Source organism: Leopardus geoffroyi, chromosome C1, assembly GCF_018350155.1.
Source record: "Leopardus geoffroyi isolate Oge1 chromosome C1, O.geoffroyi_Oge1_pat1.0, whole genome shotgun sequence".
NCBI classification, from domain to species: Eukaryota; Metazoa; Chordata; class Mammalia; order Carnivora; family Felidae; genus Leopardus; species Leopardus geoffroyi.
In genome coordinates, this window is record NC_059328.1 from 72,538,377 (window position 1) to 72,557,417 (window position 19,041).

At 35.1% G+C, this 19,041-nt stretch overlaps 1 protein-coding gene across 5 annotated transcripts in view; it reads right to left on the minus strand.

Moving 5' to 3' along the window:
* The window catches only part of COL24A1 (collagen type XXIV alpha 1 chain), a 397,210-nt gene that overhangs the window by 210,639 nt on the left and 167,530 nt on the right, over window positions 1–19,041 (minus strand). For all 5 annotated transcript variants that reach the window (XM_045478122.1, XM_045478119.1, XM_045478121.1 and 2 more), the window contains 4 exons: window positions 16,280–16,333; window positions 14,797–14,841; window positions 10,446–10,499; window positions 6,539–6,583 (listed from right to left, as the gene is read on the minus strand). In XM_045478122.1, the coding sequence (XP_045334078.1) occupies window positions 6,539–6,583; window positions 10,446–10,499; window positions 14,797–14,841; window positions 16,280–16,333 (198 nt within the window). The remainder of the gene's footprint in view (window positions 1–6,538; window positions 6,584–10,445; window positions 10,500–14,796; window positions 14,842–16,279; window positions 16,334–19,041) is intronic.

Sequence of the window (19,041 nt, forward strand, 5' to 3'; positions counted from 1 at the left end):
ATATACCACTGTATGTTAACTACACTGGAATTAAAATAAAAAATAAATAAAAGACAGAATAAGATTGGGCACCCTGGGTGGCTCAGTCGGTTAAGGGCCCAACTATTGATTTTGGCTCAGGTCGTGATCTCAGGGTCATGAGATCGAGCCCCACATTGGGCTCTGCACTGGGCATGGAGCTGCTTAAGATTCTCTCTCTCCCTCTCCCTTTGCCCCTCCCCTGTTTGCACGCTCTCTCTCTTAGAAAAATAAAATAAAATAAAATAAAATAAAATAAAATAAAATAAAATAAAATAAAAACGGGGCCCTTGGGTAGCTGAGTCAGTTAAGCTTCCAACTTCAGTTCAGGTCTGATCTCGCTGTTTGTGGGTTCGAGCCCCACATTGGGCTCTATGGTAACAGCTCAGAGCCTGGAACCCGCTTCAGATTCTGTGTGTCCCTCTCTCTCTGACCTTCTCCCACTCACACTCTGTCTCTCTGTCTTTCTCAAAAATAAACATTAAAAATTTTTTTAAATAAAATAAAAAATAAAGAGAGAATAAGATAATAGGCCAATTGATAAAAATAAATAAAAGTTAAAGACAGGATAACTGATGGTTGCTTGGTGCAGATAAAAATGCTTGGAACAGGAAGTAGAAAATACAGATATGAAACCCGGACTTACTGCTTACTAACTAATATGAATTGGAACACATATAACTTTAATAAATTTCAATTTCCTCACTTACAGAGTGTCAATAAGATTTATCTTACTAGGGTTGCTTCGAGATTAAATGAGATAATAGTTCTTCAATAAATACAATTCTTGGGGCTCCTGGGTGGCTTAGTCAGTTGAGCAACCGACTTTGGCTCAGGTCATGATCTCACAGCTCCTGAGTTTGAGCCCCGCGTCGGGCTCTGTGCTGACAGCTCAGAGCCTGGAGGCTGCTTTGGATTCTGTGTCTCCCTCTCTCTCTGCCCCTCCCCCGTTCATGCTCTGTCTCTCTCTGTCTCAAAAATAAATAAATGTTAAAAAAAAAATTAAAACAGGAGTACTGATGCATAGGGGCACTTGTACCCCAATGTTTATAGCAGCACTCTCAACAATAGCCAAATTATGGAAAGAGCCTAAATGTCCATCAACTGATGAATGGATAAAGAAATTGTAGTTTATATACACAATGGAGTACTACGTGGCAATGAGAAAGAACGAAATATCGCCCTTTGTAGCAACGTGGATGGAACTGGAGAGTGTGATGCTAAGTGAAATAAGTCATACAGAGAAAGGCAGATACCATATGTTTTCACTCTTATGTGGATCCTGAGAAACTTAACAGAAACCCATGGGGGAGGGGAAGGAAAAAAAAAAGAGGTTAGAGTGGGAGAGAGCCAAAGCATAAGAGACTCTTAAAAACTGAGAACAAACTGAGGGTTGATGGGGGATGGGAGGGAGAGGAGGGTGGGTGATGGGTATTGAGGAGGTCACCTTTTGGGATGAGCACTGGGTGTTGTATGGAAACCAATTTGACAATAAACTTCATATATTAAAAAAAATTTAAAAAATATAAATAAATAAAATAAAATCATTACAAATAGAAAAAAAATTAAAAAAAAAATTTTAAATAAATACAATTCTTTCCTTTCATTTTTGCTTCTGACTCCACCTCTATTGTTCTTGAAGGAATTGGTTATAATCCAATTTAGAATCAGCCATCAGAAGCTCTATGATTCTAACAGTTTTGTAATGAGAAGTGGAATACCTGATTTCGAGGATTATCCATGGCCTCTTCCTCTTCCTTTCTCCTCATCAGTCATTTACTATACACTAGCATACCAGAGGGCAGGCAGAAAACCAGAGAGGACACAGTAGATTGCTTATGAAATCTTGTTAAGTTGATAAATTAAGGAATAAATGATGTCAAGTCAAGTAGTTTAGTTATATTTTAAGAGATAAAATAATATGGGTAGACTATAGGGCGATCCAAATAATTCCTTCAAGTGGACAGAAAAGTAGCAACTGAAACTTTATGTAGTCACTTCATGAAAAAAAAAAATCCAAATTTTATATTCAAAATAACAGAGGCACCTGGGTGGCTCAGTTGGTAGAGCATCTGACTTCGGGTCAGATCATGATCTCACAGTTTGTGAGTTTCAGCCCCACGTCGTGCCCTGTGCTGACAGCTCAGAGCCTGATGCCTGCTTCGGATTCTGTGTCTCCCTCTCTCTGCCCCTTCCCCGCTCATGCTCTGTCTCTCTCTGTCTCTCAAAGATGAATAAATGTTAAAAAAAATTTTTTTATATTCAAAATAATGAACCAGAAGAGAATCCTGGGGGTTAGTGCTAACCATTTTCCACTGACAATTTCCTGCTACAGGAAAAAGCCTACATGGTTTTGAGTAGCTCAGTGATAAAGGAAATAGAAGTTATTATCCCCTTCATGAAGAAGGCTGTGGAGCTGGTGCCTCTAAAATACTTAGCCCTGTTCTGTATGCTCCAGTGACAGAAAGACATAATGAAACTGGAGGAGAGCCAGAGAAAAGAAGCCAAATTGGCAGGTAAGAGGAAGACTAGAAGCATTTAAGTTCTTAGAAAAAAGAGTCCTAGATTCTTAGAATTGGAACTATTCTTAGACATCAAATATACCAATTCCTTATGCTTCCAGAATATTCCTGATGAATCATAAATAGTTTAGTTATCAGAGGCCTATGATATGCTGGGGACTGACTAGAATCCTTCCCTTTTTTTGCAGCCTATGTCCAAATGATCACATCAAATATATCTCAAGTGCATTCACTTCTCTGATATCCACTGCCATCATGCCGGCCCAAGTCATCTTTCTTTCTCATTTCGGCTGCTACAATAGCATTGTAACTGGTTATCCTCTTCTTCTCGGCTCCTCATAACCATGTTCCAACTTCCCAATCCATTGCAACCAGAGTGATTGTAAAACACAAATTAAATCATGTCATTGGCTTACTTAGAATACTTCAATGATTTTCCATCTACTTCAGGATCAAGTCCAAAGTAATAAACATGGTCCTGAATGATTTGGCTCCTGCCTCCTTTACTAATAGCCCTTAACTTTGCTTTTTCCTTGGCTCACCAAGGTCTGTCCACATTGACTTCCTTTCAGTCCCTATAAGGCTAAATGCTTTCCCACATAGGACCATCCCATATAACAATAACCACCACCACCACCATTACAGCTAACATTTATCAAGTTTTTACTATGCGATTGGCTCTGTGAGAAGAGCTTTAAGTGCATTATCATATTTAATCCTCACAAGAAACTCCATGAGGTGGTTTTTTCATCCTTTTACTGTTGAGAAAATAATATTTAGAGAAATTAAGGTATTTCTCTAAAGCAAGGTAAGTCCAAAGGTGAAAAGTATGCTATATTGCATATTCCAGTAAAGTTCTTTGCCTCTACCCTTCCCTAGCTAGATCATACCATGCTTTATGGTCACAAGTCATTTGTCATTTCCTCAAAACAGTCTTCTGTCATTTTCTGGTCTAAATTTGGCACCTGTGTCATAGTCTCTTAAACTTTTCCTCTATAGAATGTATCACAGTTTGTCATTATGTATTTCTTTATATAGTTATTTATTTAATATCATCAAACCTCCAACAGACTTTAAGTTTCATGAAGGCAAGGATCATAGGTCCAATAAATGTGAATGAATATAAATATAAAAAGCTGCTGAATACATGATTGAAGAAAGTCATCCAAACATTCTAAGAATGAGGTGTTGAATCACTCCATGGGAGAGTCTAAGTGTTAGAAATTCTATTAAAATATTTTTGTCTACAAAAAAGCTGTTCCCTTATAATGTCTATTCACTGATCCTAATTCTGGTCTCTTGACCCATACTGAAAAACTGGATTCTTTTCTCTTTTATACCTCTTTAAATATTTTCAGTCTAGAAAGTTAAAGGCAGAGAAGACTGGCAATTAAGGTGGGATAATTCCAGATTTATTCAGAAAAAATAGAATGCTAGCGTGAAGAGGACAAAAGGGTATCTTTTGGAATTCCAGATATATTTAGGGCACATTCACAGCAATTAATTATTTGCCTACACTATCTGAATGTAAGAAGAACACAGACCTGAGATATTGATGGGGCTGCTGCTGTTGGCATGCTATCATAAACTGCGTTCTGATGTGTATAGATCAAGAAAGAAACAAAACTGGAGGATGTCCAATTAAAGGCAATTAAAAGACTTACAGAAAGATTGGGAAAAGCAAAAACTAGCTATTCAATTACCACTAACCTCAGATGTCTCAAAATTACAAGACTGATGTCAGGAAGTGCGATCATATCTTCCCATAACTCTTGTGAGTTCTGTTTTAACAGAACTCTGGATTAGATGAACTATATTTCTAATATTTTGAAATTAAGAAGATAAAATAAAAGCTGGGGATTACCAAGAGGCAAAAATAAAATATTCTTTAGGCGTTACATATTTTTATCTCGATAGAGCCACTAAACTTCTTTTTTAAGTCTTCATCTCCTATCTTGAATGAGAAAGATGGAGCCTCAAATACGAAAAGGCCCTTTTGTTTGACAATATATTTGACACTTAAAACCTTTTGACAACTTGTAGGCCAAGTGGCTGTTAAACCAACACGAAACATCCCTAGCTATGTTAAATGACTTGATGGTGGGGGGATCCTTCCACAAAGTATATGTATATCAAACCATCAAGTACACTTTAAATATCTTATAACTTTGTCAACTCTACCTCAATACACTTTGGATTTTGAGATGTAGATTTTGAGTTTGGAGCTCTAGGTTTTAATCTCAGCTCAGCAATTTATTAGCTATGTAACTCCAAACAGGTTTCTTACTGTGCTTCAGTTTCCTCATTTCAAAAACCAGAATAACAAAATGTGTCTTGTCACATTGTTTGAGAACTGAATGAAATACCACAGTATTAAAAATCACCTAATATTATGCCTGGCATATAGAAAATGATCAATAAATGTTAATTTCTCTCCAATAACAGAAATCCACTCTCTGCCAAAGCACTCCATTTCCTCTTTGGGTAACACTAGCAATGGGTTCTTATGCTATGTGGAATTAGTCCAACATTACCAGGTAAATTACACTTAGAAGTTTAATATAAGATATTATATTAAGAAAAGATGCTCTTCATTGGTATTTTAACTTTGGCTATTAATTCTAGTTTGTATATATTTCTTAAGCAATTTATCACTCAGAAGTGGCAGAATTTAATTTCTTTGAGTGACCTTAGAAAAATATGAGTTACAATTGTATTTGAGGAGAAGTCTTGAATGATCTAATTGATATAAATAAATACTCCATTGAAATTTTCTTTCTCAGTAAAAACAAAAACAAGAAATTCTCCTTCTAGTGATTCAGGATTAATTGGTATGGCAATGATCTTTTAAGATTAAATGGAGCTTTCTTATTTTTATTAAGAATAATGACTAAAAATAACAAGGAGGGTGCCTGGGTGGCTCAGTTGCTCGTCTGAGTCTTGGTTTCAGCTCAGGTCATGATCTCACCATTCACAACTTAGAGCCACATGTAAGGTTCTGTACTGACAGCCAGGAGCCTGCCTGGGATTCTCTGTCTCCCCTCTCTGCCCCTCCCCTGCACGTTCTCTCTCATTCTCTCTCAATCTCCCTCTCTCTCTCTCTCTCTCTCTCTCTCTCCCCCTCCCTCCTTCTCTCTCTCTCAAAATAAATAAATTAAAAAAAAAGAATAACAAAAGATAAGAATATCAGAAATGTATTGCTGTTTTACTACAAGACCAGAAAATATAATTGTTTAGTTACTTAAGATTGCAAAATAACTTTTAAGAAAATTTTATTTTTATCTAAGTCGTAAGATAGGTTAGAGAGAATAGAATTTGCTCATTTAACCTACTAAATGGTACCACTTACTTTTTGATAACCCAGCACACTTTGTAAATAAACTCACTTGCTTGTATCAATTTACCATTTTATATATGTTATACAGGTTCACTTGTTAGAAAATGTTTTAGCTGGCTTTTCCTAGTGTAGATAATAAAATTACTGCTAACATAACTGATTCAAATATAACACAAAGCCTCCTACTCCTGTAAATTTAAATGTAAATTTAAACAAGTCAAACTTTTTTTGAGGAAAGAGATTATAATATGTTTTCCAGTATATTACCTCTTAATTTAATCTTTCAAATCTAAAGAAAAATATTTTTAAATTTAGTAACTTTATTAACTATTTTATGATTTGAGAAGTTGTAGCTTTTTAATAATGAAAAATGTTAAGGTCAAATTTAGATTGAAATGATCAGAACTAAAATTAAAGATCAATTAGAAATAAGAATGCTTCTGAGATTATAAGTATATTGGACAAAAATAACAGTAACTGCATTTCCCCTCATCTCTCTTGTATAGTAGATTTTGTCTGTCATAACACAAGTGAGTTTAAATTTGTAGGAACTATGAATTTTATATTCTGAATTTTATAACCATAGGTGGTGGTTAATGTGACTCGTAAACATGCTTACAGATGATGAAAAAAAAAATAAAAGAGCATAAAATAAGCTTACTGTTTCACCAATCTTTCCAACGTTTCCTTGATCTCCTACTTCTCCCTGTTGATAAATAATGTAAAGCTGTAAAAATAATTATTTTTCAAACAAGATCACTCATGACATTGCTTCCATTTTCATTTTTAATGTAATTAGTCAAAAGGTAAAAAAAAAAAAAAAGGTAAAACTTAGTTCATCAAAACTCTGTGATGGTATACCTAGGGAATGTCATCTTTCCACTCCTTCTGTTCAAATGGTATTTACCTATTTTCTTAAATTACATGCTTCGATTTATGACTTTTAATAACTTTTAAAACACGCAAATAAGTTTTAAAATGAAATATTTGTTGAGGTGTACCCTGTAAGGCGCATAGTGATAAGGGCTGTGGAAGATATTAAGAAGAATAAAAATAAAGCCTTTGCCCACAGGAAAGTGCTATTTGTTTCAGGGGAAAGGATCTCACAATGCCAGGCAGAATACAGGCCACAATTAAGGGGTAAGAGAGTTCATAGGGGCTTGCACACTGTGGGCTGGGAAAGCTAGCACTAGCTTCACTGGGGAAGGAATGTATATTCATTCATAACCTTAATTAGAGTCTATAGCCTCTAACACTCTGAAAACTCTAAGCTTTTCACCAATCGTTTGGTCGCAAACTTGACCTAACCTGAATTTATTTTGTAGCAAAGCTCGAGCTGATCTGAGTGAGGCTACTGATAGTCTTGTTTATTTTAATTAATGTGAAATCCTTATGTTTCACCACAGAAATATTAGTGTTTCTAACTATGGTGTGCTTCCCATACCCTGCTGGCAACGTTAAGTAAAACATAGTATATGCACCATGTTATCTTTTGATAATTCAAATAGCAATGATTTCAGATAATAGATCATAAAACTGTGTTTGAGTTGGGCCCTGAAGAACAGGTGATACTTCACCAGTGATAAGAAAGGTCCATTTTTGGTATGAAAGGTAGAAGATTAAATTCAGGGTGCCACATATAATCTGACAGGAATGTAATCTTATTTATAGAAATAGGAAATTAAACCATCAATTTCTGTTTAAAAATTGGTAATTACAATTCAGTGTGGAATAGTAAAATGTTAAACTGCACTAAACAATATTGTAGCCACCAATGACATACAGAGAGCTACTAAGCATTGAAATTGACTGGTGGGAACTGAAAAGTAATGTAAATATAAAATACACCCTAGATATTAAGCACTTTGTACCAAAAAATAATATATGTCGTTAATAATTTTAATATTGATCCCATGTTGAAATGATAATATTTTCATATCTTGGGTTAACTAAAATATATTACTAAAATTAATCTCACTTGTCTCTTTTTACTTTTATATTGTGGCTCACATGTGTGATTCATCTTATATACTCTATTTGATAGTGCTGATTTTAAGCACTAAAACCTAGTATTCACATGAGTAACCAATTCGAAATAATTTTTTAAAGACTATGCAAATTTTCATTTCATTTCTATACGCATATATTAAACAGTAAACACTGGAGCACTGTAGTAGTTTGTAAACCCTAGTTTTGACTGACAATTCACTAGATGGCTTTTATAAAATATTTGTGGCAGAATAATATATAGATCATTGATTTCCTTGTATGTCCCCTCCTTATCCAATACCCCTCTCAAATTCTAAGGGAGATGGACAGTTTATGCTCTTTAGTCTTAGGGGAGGTTTGTGTTAACAGGTAGAAAGCAGAAGTCGGTTGCAGATTACCTGCATTCCTGCTTTAGTTTTCAGAGAGCCTGAAGTTAGGAGGTGAGTTGTCTTTGAAGGCAACAAGAGAGAGAGGAATATTTCCCTAGGCCTAGGGAGAGAACAGCGATCCTAGGGTTCTGTAAAAGGTGGTATGACCCTTAACCAACTCCCAAGTGCTCCCTCCAGGAGTGTCAGCATCCCTCAAGGGAATGCCAGGTTCTGGTCAATAGCTATATTACACACCAAGACTAAAATTTCAGGGACAAATACAAGGAGCAGGATATTAAAGAACTCCTTTATCTCCTGGCCATGCAGATGCTGGCATGATTCTAGGAAGGAGGCAGGATGTCAATATGATTAAGATTCAGTTTCTTGCCAGTTTAACTAGATGGTAGCTCACAGGTGGAATTTTTAGAGCTATTGGACAGTACAGAGATTAATCTCAGTCAAGGAGAAATAAGCTTTCTGTTGATAAATATCATGCTTCCATTTTTTGTATAACTTGAAAGTCAGGTACACATATCCTCCCCAGGATAATTTCAGCCACAGGCAGACTAGCTGATACATTAGAAAATATTTTAGCTCATATTTCTTTATTAAGTAACCTAAAAAAATATTGTTTGGCTTTTCCTTAGAGTCTAGTATCACGAAAATAACTAGTTTAATATAAATGATGAATTCTAACTTTAAGAAATTTAGCTATAGTGCTGTAAAGTTTTTTAAATTTTCCTTGTTTTAATTTTTTTAATGTTTATTTATTTTTGAGAGAGAGAGAGAGAGAGAGAGAGAGAGAGAGAGAGAACGAGTGGGGGAGGGGCAGAGCGAGGAAGACACAGAATCTGAAGCAGGCTCCAGGCTCCAAGCTGTCAGCACAGAGCCCGATGCGAGGCTTTAACTCACGAACCGTGAGATAATGACCTGAGCTGAAGTTGGACGCTTAACTAACTGGGCCACCCAGGTGCCCCAAATTTTTCCTTAAGTTTTAAATTTGTATAAATTGGGGTGCCTGGGTTGCTCAGTCAGTTATGCGCCCGACTCTTGATATCAGCTCAGGTAGTGATCTCACAGTCGTGGGACTGAGCCCCGTGTCGAGCTCCATGCTGAGCATGGAGCCTACTTGGGATTCTCTCTCTCCCCCTCCCCTGATCATACATGCTCTCTCTCTCTCTCTCTCTCTCTCTCTCTCTCTCTCAAAAATAAATAAATAAATAAACATGAAAACAATTGTATAAATCACCAGTTCTTATGAACTAGTTTCTTTTAGTTCTTAGTAGTATACATATAACCTGCTGCATGGCTTTATATTTGTTGGTGTTCAAGTCATTCAAAACTTGGAAACAAGGCAAAAAAGTCTGTGACCCATCCTTTCAGTGACAGTAAGTGGTGAAGGCCACCCCAGTGACTATCTAGGGAATGTACTTAGAATCACTGTAATTGCTTAAAGGACCCAGACTTTATGCAATGTAAATTATATATTATGTATATGTAAATTATATATTATATATATATATATATATGTAAATTATACATCTATATAATATATAGGTAAAGGTTCCTGGTGGCTCAGTTGGTTAAGGGTCTGACTCTTGATTTTGGCTCAGGTCATGACCTCATGGTTCATGGGTTTGAGCCCTTCAGTCAAGCTCTGTGCTGACAGTGTGGAGCCTGCTTGAGATTCTCTGCCTCCTTCTCTTCTGCCTCTTCCCTGCTTTCTCTCTCTCTCTCTGTCAAAAATAAATAAACAGAATAAACACACACACACACACACACACACATATATATACATATATATATATATATATATATATATATATATATATATATTTAGTGAAGTTATATTAACTTGTAGATTTCTGTCCAGTGAAATGAACAGTTGGGGCCCCCAAATTGTGGTTTATTCTCCTGTATCTACCCACAAACTTTAACATCTCTTTTTTCAATTGCGTATCTATTCAAATAAAGATACATATATAAACACAGTCACAGTCATAAATATTTATAGATAGATATATAGATATTGATATAAAGCTATATGGCTTCTCAAACGCTATTTGAGCCAGTTTTAACATGTTACTGGTTTCCTCATTAATAAGTTGAATAGAATCTTTGACAGGTGTTCATATTATATTTTTATTAAAGTCATCATTTAAAATTTTTGAAAACTATACTTTACAACTGGTAATAAGTCAGCCACTTTACCTTTAAGCCTTCTGGTCCTGGTTCACCTGCATACCCCTTTTGACCTGGTTTTCCCTAGAAGAGAACAGAAAAAAAAAGGAGTTAACATTTAATCATTTTCATTTTTAGAAGTTTCCAAACATTTATGTAATTCAGACCATTCTATGAGATGAAATACTTCAAAATTATTTGATAAGTGTATTTTATCATACCCATTAGCCATGGGTATGGCTACAGTTTTTAACTGTTTACGATATGCCCAGCACAGTTCTAGGGGTGGGGGCTGGAAGAGTGAACGAAACATACCTCTCCTACATAGAGCTAACATTCTAATAAGGATGATATAATATTAAAAAAAAATAAGTAAAACATATAGTATCTTAGGTAGTGGTAAAAGTGAAGAACACAAGGTAAAGCAAGGGAGGGAGATATCAACTGCTGTGGGGGTTTTGTTCAAATTTTTAATAGGAGTTCTCTGAGAAGGTGGTAATTGAGTAAGACTTAAAGGGACAAGTTATTTGGCTATCTGAAGAAAGTGTATTCCAAGCAGAGGAAAAGAGCATGTGCAAAGGCCCTGAGGCAAGAATGTGACTGGTGTGTTGAAGAAGCCATGAAACCATGAAAAGTCAATGAAGCTGGAACAGAGTAAGAGGAAAAGATCAGTAGAAGATGAGGTCAAAGAAAGGAATGGGGAATGGGAAGCCAGGTCATGTAGGGCCTGGTAGGTTATAGTAAGGGCTTTGCCTTTTACTCTGAATGAAGCATGAAGCCTTAGAAAAGCTTTGAGGAAAGAAGTGTCATTATCTATGCTTTAACAAGATCACTTCGATGCAAGAGCAGAAGCAGGCAGTCCAAAGAGGGCTGAAATAACCTGAGCAAAAGATGACAGTGGCATAGGTAGTAAGAGAGAAGGTTGTGAGAAGTGGTAAAACTGTGTATATAGTTTGAAGGCAGGGATTACAGGATTTGCTCACAGACCGTGTGTAAAATGTGGGAGAAAGAGAAGAGTCAAGAATGAATTCAAGACCTTAATCTGAGGAAGGGACTAAATGAAATGGAGAAGACTGTAAGAAGAAAGGTTTGGAGGGTAAATTGGGAGCTCAGTATTGGACACTGCTATTTGATAGTCTTGTCAGATACCTAAGTGCAGAGATCGTCTGATAGTTTTACATGCCCAGAGGTTCAGAGGGTAGAAAAATTCTGATCTAAACGTATGATTTTGGAACTCACCAGCATTTTGATGGTATTAAAAGCCATAAGACTTGACCAGCTTGTCTGGTCCAGTGTAAATAGAAAAGAGAATAAGTCCACAAATCAAACCGCTCCAAAATTTTAGAATTTGAAGAAATGAGGAAAATATGCAAATTTCCTACCAGAGAGTTAGGAGGAAGACCATGCAAGTGAAGAAAGTGCTTCCAGGAGGAGAGTGTGATCTTGTCCAATTCCGAAGATTATTGAGTAACATGATGACTAAAAAATGACCATTGAATTCCACAATATAGAAGTCACTGATGACCTTAATGAGATGATTTGTTTTGGAGTAGTGGGGACCAGAATGGTTTCAGCAGACAGCGTGAGGAGAAAAAATGGAAAGAGCATGTATAAACAATAATTTTTTTAAAGTTTATTTATTTTGAAAGAGAGAGAAAGAGAGAGAGAGACTGAGAGTGCAGGGGAAGGGTAGAGAGAAAGGGAAAGACAGAAAATCTCAAGCAGGCTCCATGCTGTCAGTGCAGAGCCCAACGTGGGGCTCAAAACCATGAACCATGAGACAACGACCTGAGCCAAAACCAAGAGTTAGACGCTTAACCGATCGAGCCACCCCAGGGCCCCGACAATAAAATTGAGTATTTTTACTGAAGAGGGAAGGTGAAAAAGGTAACACCTGGAAGAAAACCTGGGATCAATATAAGTTTTGTGTTTTGTTTTTAAGCTGGAAGAAATAATAACATCTTTATTTTCTGGTGGAACTGATCCATTAGAGAGAACAAAGTTATGATGCAGGAGAAAGTGGGAATAAGTAGGCAAGAGAATAAGATATGTAGTAAACAAGTAGAAGTTTGACCTTAGCTAGAAAAATGGCTGTTCATTCACAATAACAGGAGAGAAGGCAGAGTCAATGGCATAGATACAGAGAGGTGGGTAGAAGCAATACTAGAAACTAGAAAAAGAGTATGGAAATAGAATTCAGAATGCAATCAAAGGGATAATGTAGTGTTTTAAGCATGATGAGGAAGGATGTGAGGTTATGAGGGAAGTAGAAATAATGGAAAGGCAATAGGATCGATGGGTTAAAATTCTTATTGGGACTGTGGGACTAGTTATAAGAGAAAATGTACTAGAAAGAAAGGAGATTATGGTTGGAGAGTGAGAAGTTTGAAACTGAAAATAAGGAGAAGCTGGTATTATTGGTAATGACAAGGTGAAGGTTATGACCACGGCAGTTAGTACCTAAAGAGAGCAGAGAATAAGATCACTGCAGGAGAGGATGTCAAGTCCTAGATATTGGGTAGATCGATCTACAGTATGTGGTTTCTAGTACTTAACAACTGATATCTGATTATACAAAATTTGGTGGAAAAGTGTGTGGGGAGATTGTTAAATATAATACTAATTTATAATACTTGCCAGGTATTATAGATTTGCATTTTGTTATTCCTATCCATTAACAAATACTTCCCTATTGTTCTTTCTTAAAACAAAACAAACAATTCTCCAGCTTTCATTGTATTTTGACTACATACAAAAACTTTAGTAACTTTAAAATTATATTTAGGACTTCTATCCAAAAAGTTGTTCTAATTTTTACCTCTACCTTGCTTGAAATTGTCTAGTGCTTTCCTACCAAGCACAAAGTAAAGAATAAAAAACATCCTATTACTCTTAAGTGTCAATTGCTCTGTAATCAATTTGCAGATATAGGAGAAGAAATGTAATTAAGAGTCTAAATTATTAGATTAGTCTATGATATTTACAAAAAGAATTTTGAGTAATACAGTTCATTCACATTGTTTTGGAAAAAGCCTTAGCAAGAATATTTCTTTCATCTTTAGTAATGTAATACTCAGACATTATAGTAATTAAGAAGTAGTTATACATCATCTCTACATTACAGAAGGAATCTCACTGGAATCTGTATCAGCCCATTTATAATCTCTTTGAATTCAAGAAATTCAGGGGCGCCTGGGTGGCTCAGTCGGTTAAGCATCCGACTTCAGCTCAGGTCACGATCTCGCGGTCTGTGAGTTCGAGCCCCACGTCGGGCTCTGGGCTGATGGCTCAGAGCCTGGAGCCTGCTTCCGATTCTGTGTCTCCCTCTCTCTCTGCCCCTCCCCCGTTCATGCTCTGTCTCTCTCTGTCTCAAAAATAAATAAACGTTAAAAAAAAATTAAAAAAAAAAAAAAGAAATTCAGAGCATCAGGGCTGGAGTCATCACTTTGGGCCCTATTTAAATTTTGTCATATTAGGTTTCTCTTGAGCATGTAATGCTTGAGCATGTAATAGTAAATTAAAGACTTATTTTAATATTTTTTAAAAAATGTGGACAATGTCTCGCAGGGTTGTTTTCCAGATTAGAGATGATTCATGTAACATACTTAGAGCAATACTAGGCTTAAATTGATCTGAAACCAATGGAAGCGACAATAGTAATAAATATTAAGACTCAGTAGATAAGACGCAATCATGGCTCTCCTGAGTTCTAGAGAAGTAAATTTTAAATGAGTACATTTTAAAAGGTGCAAAAGAAAAAATTACTGTCTCCTTAAATGTAAAAATGTTTTAAGAACCTGTATGTTATGATGTTTCTCATAAGAAAGAGATGTAGTTCATGTGAGTCTAATGATTCCTCTTAAAATAAATGTGATAGACACACCTTAAGTATCTCATGATAATGTAAGTTTTGGTCATGAATGCCCAAATTCTTAAATAACTGATTTTCAGAACTTGAAAACAGGCCATTCGTATATTACTACACAATATTAACTGAAGAAAAAGTTGACAGAAAATGCATCTTATTTAGCTTTCCATAATTTTACTGGCACACTTAGACAACAGAAATTTCCAGAACATCATTAAAATGGCTAAGGCATTTAGCTTTCTATTACATTTTGAGAAAATTTATAAATAATTAGCTCAAATTACTAAGACCATAAAACCACTGTCAGAACAAGTAAATATGCAGTAGGTATAATATCATTTAAAATATCCCTGGAAAATTCCAGTTATAGGCTTATATTATTTGGAGGGATTGTATGCTTATAGTATGTTTTTTTCCTTTGTTACAACTTAAAATTTGGTGCTATTAAAAGACATTCACACAACGGTTGTTTTAAGAGAAGCACTTTTTGAAGAGTATTTATATGATACTTACTCTTGGTCCCAGTTCTCCAAAGAGTCCAACTGGTCCTTCTTCTCCCTTAGATAAAAATCAGAACATTTCATGGCCTGAAATAAGTACTTAAAAATGTAAACACTTATTCTATTTATTCTGAAACCTGAAACTCACTCTGAGATGTGATGAAAATAAAGCTGTGACTTGTTTGTATTTTAGAACTGTATCATCCCATAACGTTTTAATTTTTTCAGTTACAACACCACATCTACTCTAAGGGATACCTGTACTATTTGACTGTTTTTAAATTGGTAGATGGTAAAAGTAATATATAGAAAATTGAGAACGAATAAGAGTAAAAGTGATTAGGGTATCCATCACAAAATCAGGATATCTGACAAGGGGCTAATATCCAAAACATATAAGGAACTTATACGACTCCATACCAAAAGCCAAAAAAATCCAATTAAAAAATGGGCAGAGGACCTGAATAGACATTTTTCCAAAGAAGACATACAGATGGCCTGGAGACATATGAAAAGATGCTCATTATCCCTGGTCATGAGGAAAATGCAAATAAAAATCACAGCGAAGATTAACAATCACTGAGATCATAAATTAAGGATAACCTTTACCTTCTTGGGCTCAGTATCTCTCCCACTCAATTAAGTTCTGAATAGATGGAAATTAATATCCATTGGTATATTAAAATATTATTGGCAAAGAATGCTTGCTCTTGGTACATTTTAATATTTCATTCATTTAATAAATATAGTTTTGATTCTTAGTTCTGTTTTAAGGCATAGAGATATAAAGGTATATCAGATCCTACCCAAATGGAGCTTAATGTCTAGAGCTTTCTTTAGACTAACTTATAAGTCCAATGTCCTTGGGATCAAACCAGTTATAATGTCATAAAATATAAAATCTTGTGTATTCTTCTAGGATCAAAAAATGTATAGAGTAACATCAAAAAATAATTTTTATATATTATTCTTAAGGAAAATTAAAAAGCAATAAATGTTTTTATTATATTTATTGACATATTTTCTAAATATACTGACTTTTCACCTTTAAATAAAAAGTTGATATTACCATATCTGAATAGCATACACAGACCTATCTAGCTTCATATAATCTACTTTATTTATTTGATCAACAAACATTTTTCTCAATTCACAATTCAATTAAAATAAAATTTCTTGGGTCACAAATATAAAATAGACACAAATAGTAAATATACATTCAAGTACATATGAGGGAGATTCTAGCTCAGATTCCTCAGACATTCCATGGAGATCACTGGCATAAATTACTTAATGAATTCACAACACCGAAAATGATTCCGAATCCCATTTCATAACTGCCAGTGTAAAATGGTAACTTAAAAAATCCTGTACGGCAAAAATTGTCCACACTAAAGCAATGTTTTCTTTAAGCAAAAAATAAAGTCCAAGGAAAAATAAAAAGGGAATACTTGAACTAAAACAATTGCTGACTGGGGTATTTATTTTTTCCATACCTGAGGTCCTTTGAGACCAGGAGGTCCTGGAGGTCCCCTATTTCCAAGGAGTCCCTATAAAAGAAACATAGGCACAAGCAAGAAAAACTTCAGCTCAATTAATATTTTTCAATCAGCATTAATCTGGATATGGGCAATACAATTTGGTACCATTCTTTTCCCATTATGAAGTTATCAAATTGGGTCAGAGGGTAAGTGACCAAAAAGTATAGAGCATCTAAAAAATTGGGAAATGTAGCAAACTTATTCTTTAAAAATATGTTATCATTCAAATAATCTGCTCAGTATGTTTCTCTTCAACCAGACACAACCAGACACTCAGAAAAAGTACTTCTAAATTTAAAGCAATGGGTCCTGGGGCGCCTGGGTGGCCCAGTCGGTTGAGCTTCTGACTTCAGCTCAGGTCATGATCTCCCAGTTCACGGGTTTGAGCCTCCGCGATAGGCTCTGTGCTGACAGCTCAGAGTCTGGAGCCTGCTTTAGATTCTGTGTCTTCCTCTCTCTGCCCCTCCCCTGCTCTTGCTCTCTCTCTCTCACTCTCAAAAATAAAATAAAAAATAAACATTAAAAAAAAGCAATGGGTCCAATTGTTAATTTGATAATAGTACAACAAATACATAATACAGTATCCACAATGTCTAAAAACAGATGGAAGAGATATATGCTGTTTTAATATCTGTTAAGAGACTAGCAGAATCTAGAACACATTATTTGCACTAAATGTTCTTCAGTTTATTTCCCTTCTTAATACAAGCTGGCAAAAAGAGGAATTTGCAGAAGAAAGTAACAATCTGAATGTGATTAGCAATTTCACGATTAAAAGAAATCTGTTGTTAGTCAAAATGCATGCTATTAAAAATCAAATGCTCTGAATAAAAATTCAGCAAAGTCACTTAAAAAAATCTTTCTATTTCAGAAAACATCCTATACTATCTATTTAACATGGTGACATTTTTCTTATTCAGTTCTGTTCCTCTAACTATTCAATGTGTCAGCAAAGTTTTAAGTAAATCTCTTTTTAAAACTACCTTCTGCATTATTGCTTTTAGTGATTCTATAACCATTCAAAGATTTTATCTAATTTTTAAATGTAGTAAATAACTATGCCAAATAGCAAATCTATCCAGGTAGCTTTAATCATTTGTTCTGGAATGCAGCAAAGTGACAAACTGCACTAAAATCTTGTCTTCACATTATGCCTTGCTCTATCTTTGCTAAATTGCAACACAATCAAAAGGTGAAAAACTCTTGGTCAGTTTAAAAGTCTACAATGTATTATCACAGGCTTATTATGTACATGGCACCATTGGAGAAACTGCATGATCTCAGGCAATAACATTTTTGTGCAGCTCTCTTATTTTTCATTGGAAGAGATGGATTAGATTATTGAAATGGGTGTATGTTGTTGTATGCAAGTCCAACATACATTTGCTTTTTTTTTTTTTTTTTTTTTTTTTTTTTTAAGGCAAAAGCATCCTAATTTTACTTAGGGAAACACTTTCTCCCCACTCAGCCCACACAATTTGAAGGGAGGTGAGTCCGTCCCTGACTAAATTTGAGGGTGGACATGTGACATGTACCTAAGTCAGCCAGCATATTCTACACCCCCAGAAACAGTAATTGGTTCAGTAATGAGCCAGAAACCCACCTCAGTCTAACTAAAGGAAATTCTGGACTACATTGGAACAGTTGGGAATAGCATTAAGGATGATGGGAAATCATGAAGGAGAGAGAGCCTGAGAATGAAATCCATAAATTAACACATGAAGAGAGTAGGAGTAATTGGATTCTAATGATATTGTTTGGGGTCCTGGATTTAGTTGTTCGAATTCCTAAACTTTGCTCATATTTATATAATCATGTTTAAGTTGCATTTTCATTACTTACAACTGAAAGAATTCTGACTGATACAACGATGTCTAACTCTTTAGTATCCAAAATATTCTTCAAGATCTCTAAGTGATAGGTTTTAAGTATTTAGACTGACAGAAGTTATGGAATCAATGCTATGATATTTAAGTTCCAACACAGGACAGCTAATGCTTCACTATTTAATTAATTCTTCATTCATTTTTCATCCAACATTTATTAATTTTCTATGTGTAAGGTACAATAAATAGCACATTAGACCCTGAGTATACAAATACAAATGAAACACAGTTCCTATTCTCAATGAATTCCCAATTTATTATTGATGATGGCACTTTAAAATAAAAAATAGCACATAAGAGTTGTAATCGAAGTAGAAGTAAAGTATAATGAGAACTTAGATGAAAGAGAAACATCTTCTCTGGGAGAGTCAGAAAGTTTGTAATATTTGCAAATAATTTTTTGCTGAGTTATCATCGGCTAACAAAGCTGATCATTTTTTGTTATAGCATAAAAAAAGCAGACACTAAGAATCTATTACCAACTCCTGGGGCTCAAAAGACATTGATGAATATACAAGTTTAGATTAGTGTGTATGTGTAAGAAACGGACTCAGCTCCATATCCAGGGTGTAACTAGCTGACGGCTGAGCGATAAAAGAAAACTAAGTTCCCTTATTCTCTCACTGCAGCTTTTTACCCTGCATAGGTGGTATTACTGACCAAGAAACAAAAAATAACTCTCTCAGGGAAGCAGATAAATCCAGAGTCTTTTTTCCTTTCTCTTCCAAGACCAATTTACAATCTTAAAAAAATTATAAAGGCAGAATTAAAAAAAATACTAGTTATATGCTGTTTATTAGAAACACAACTAAAACAAACATACGGGGAGAT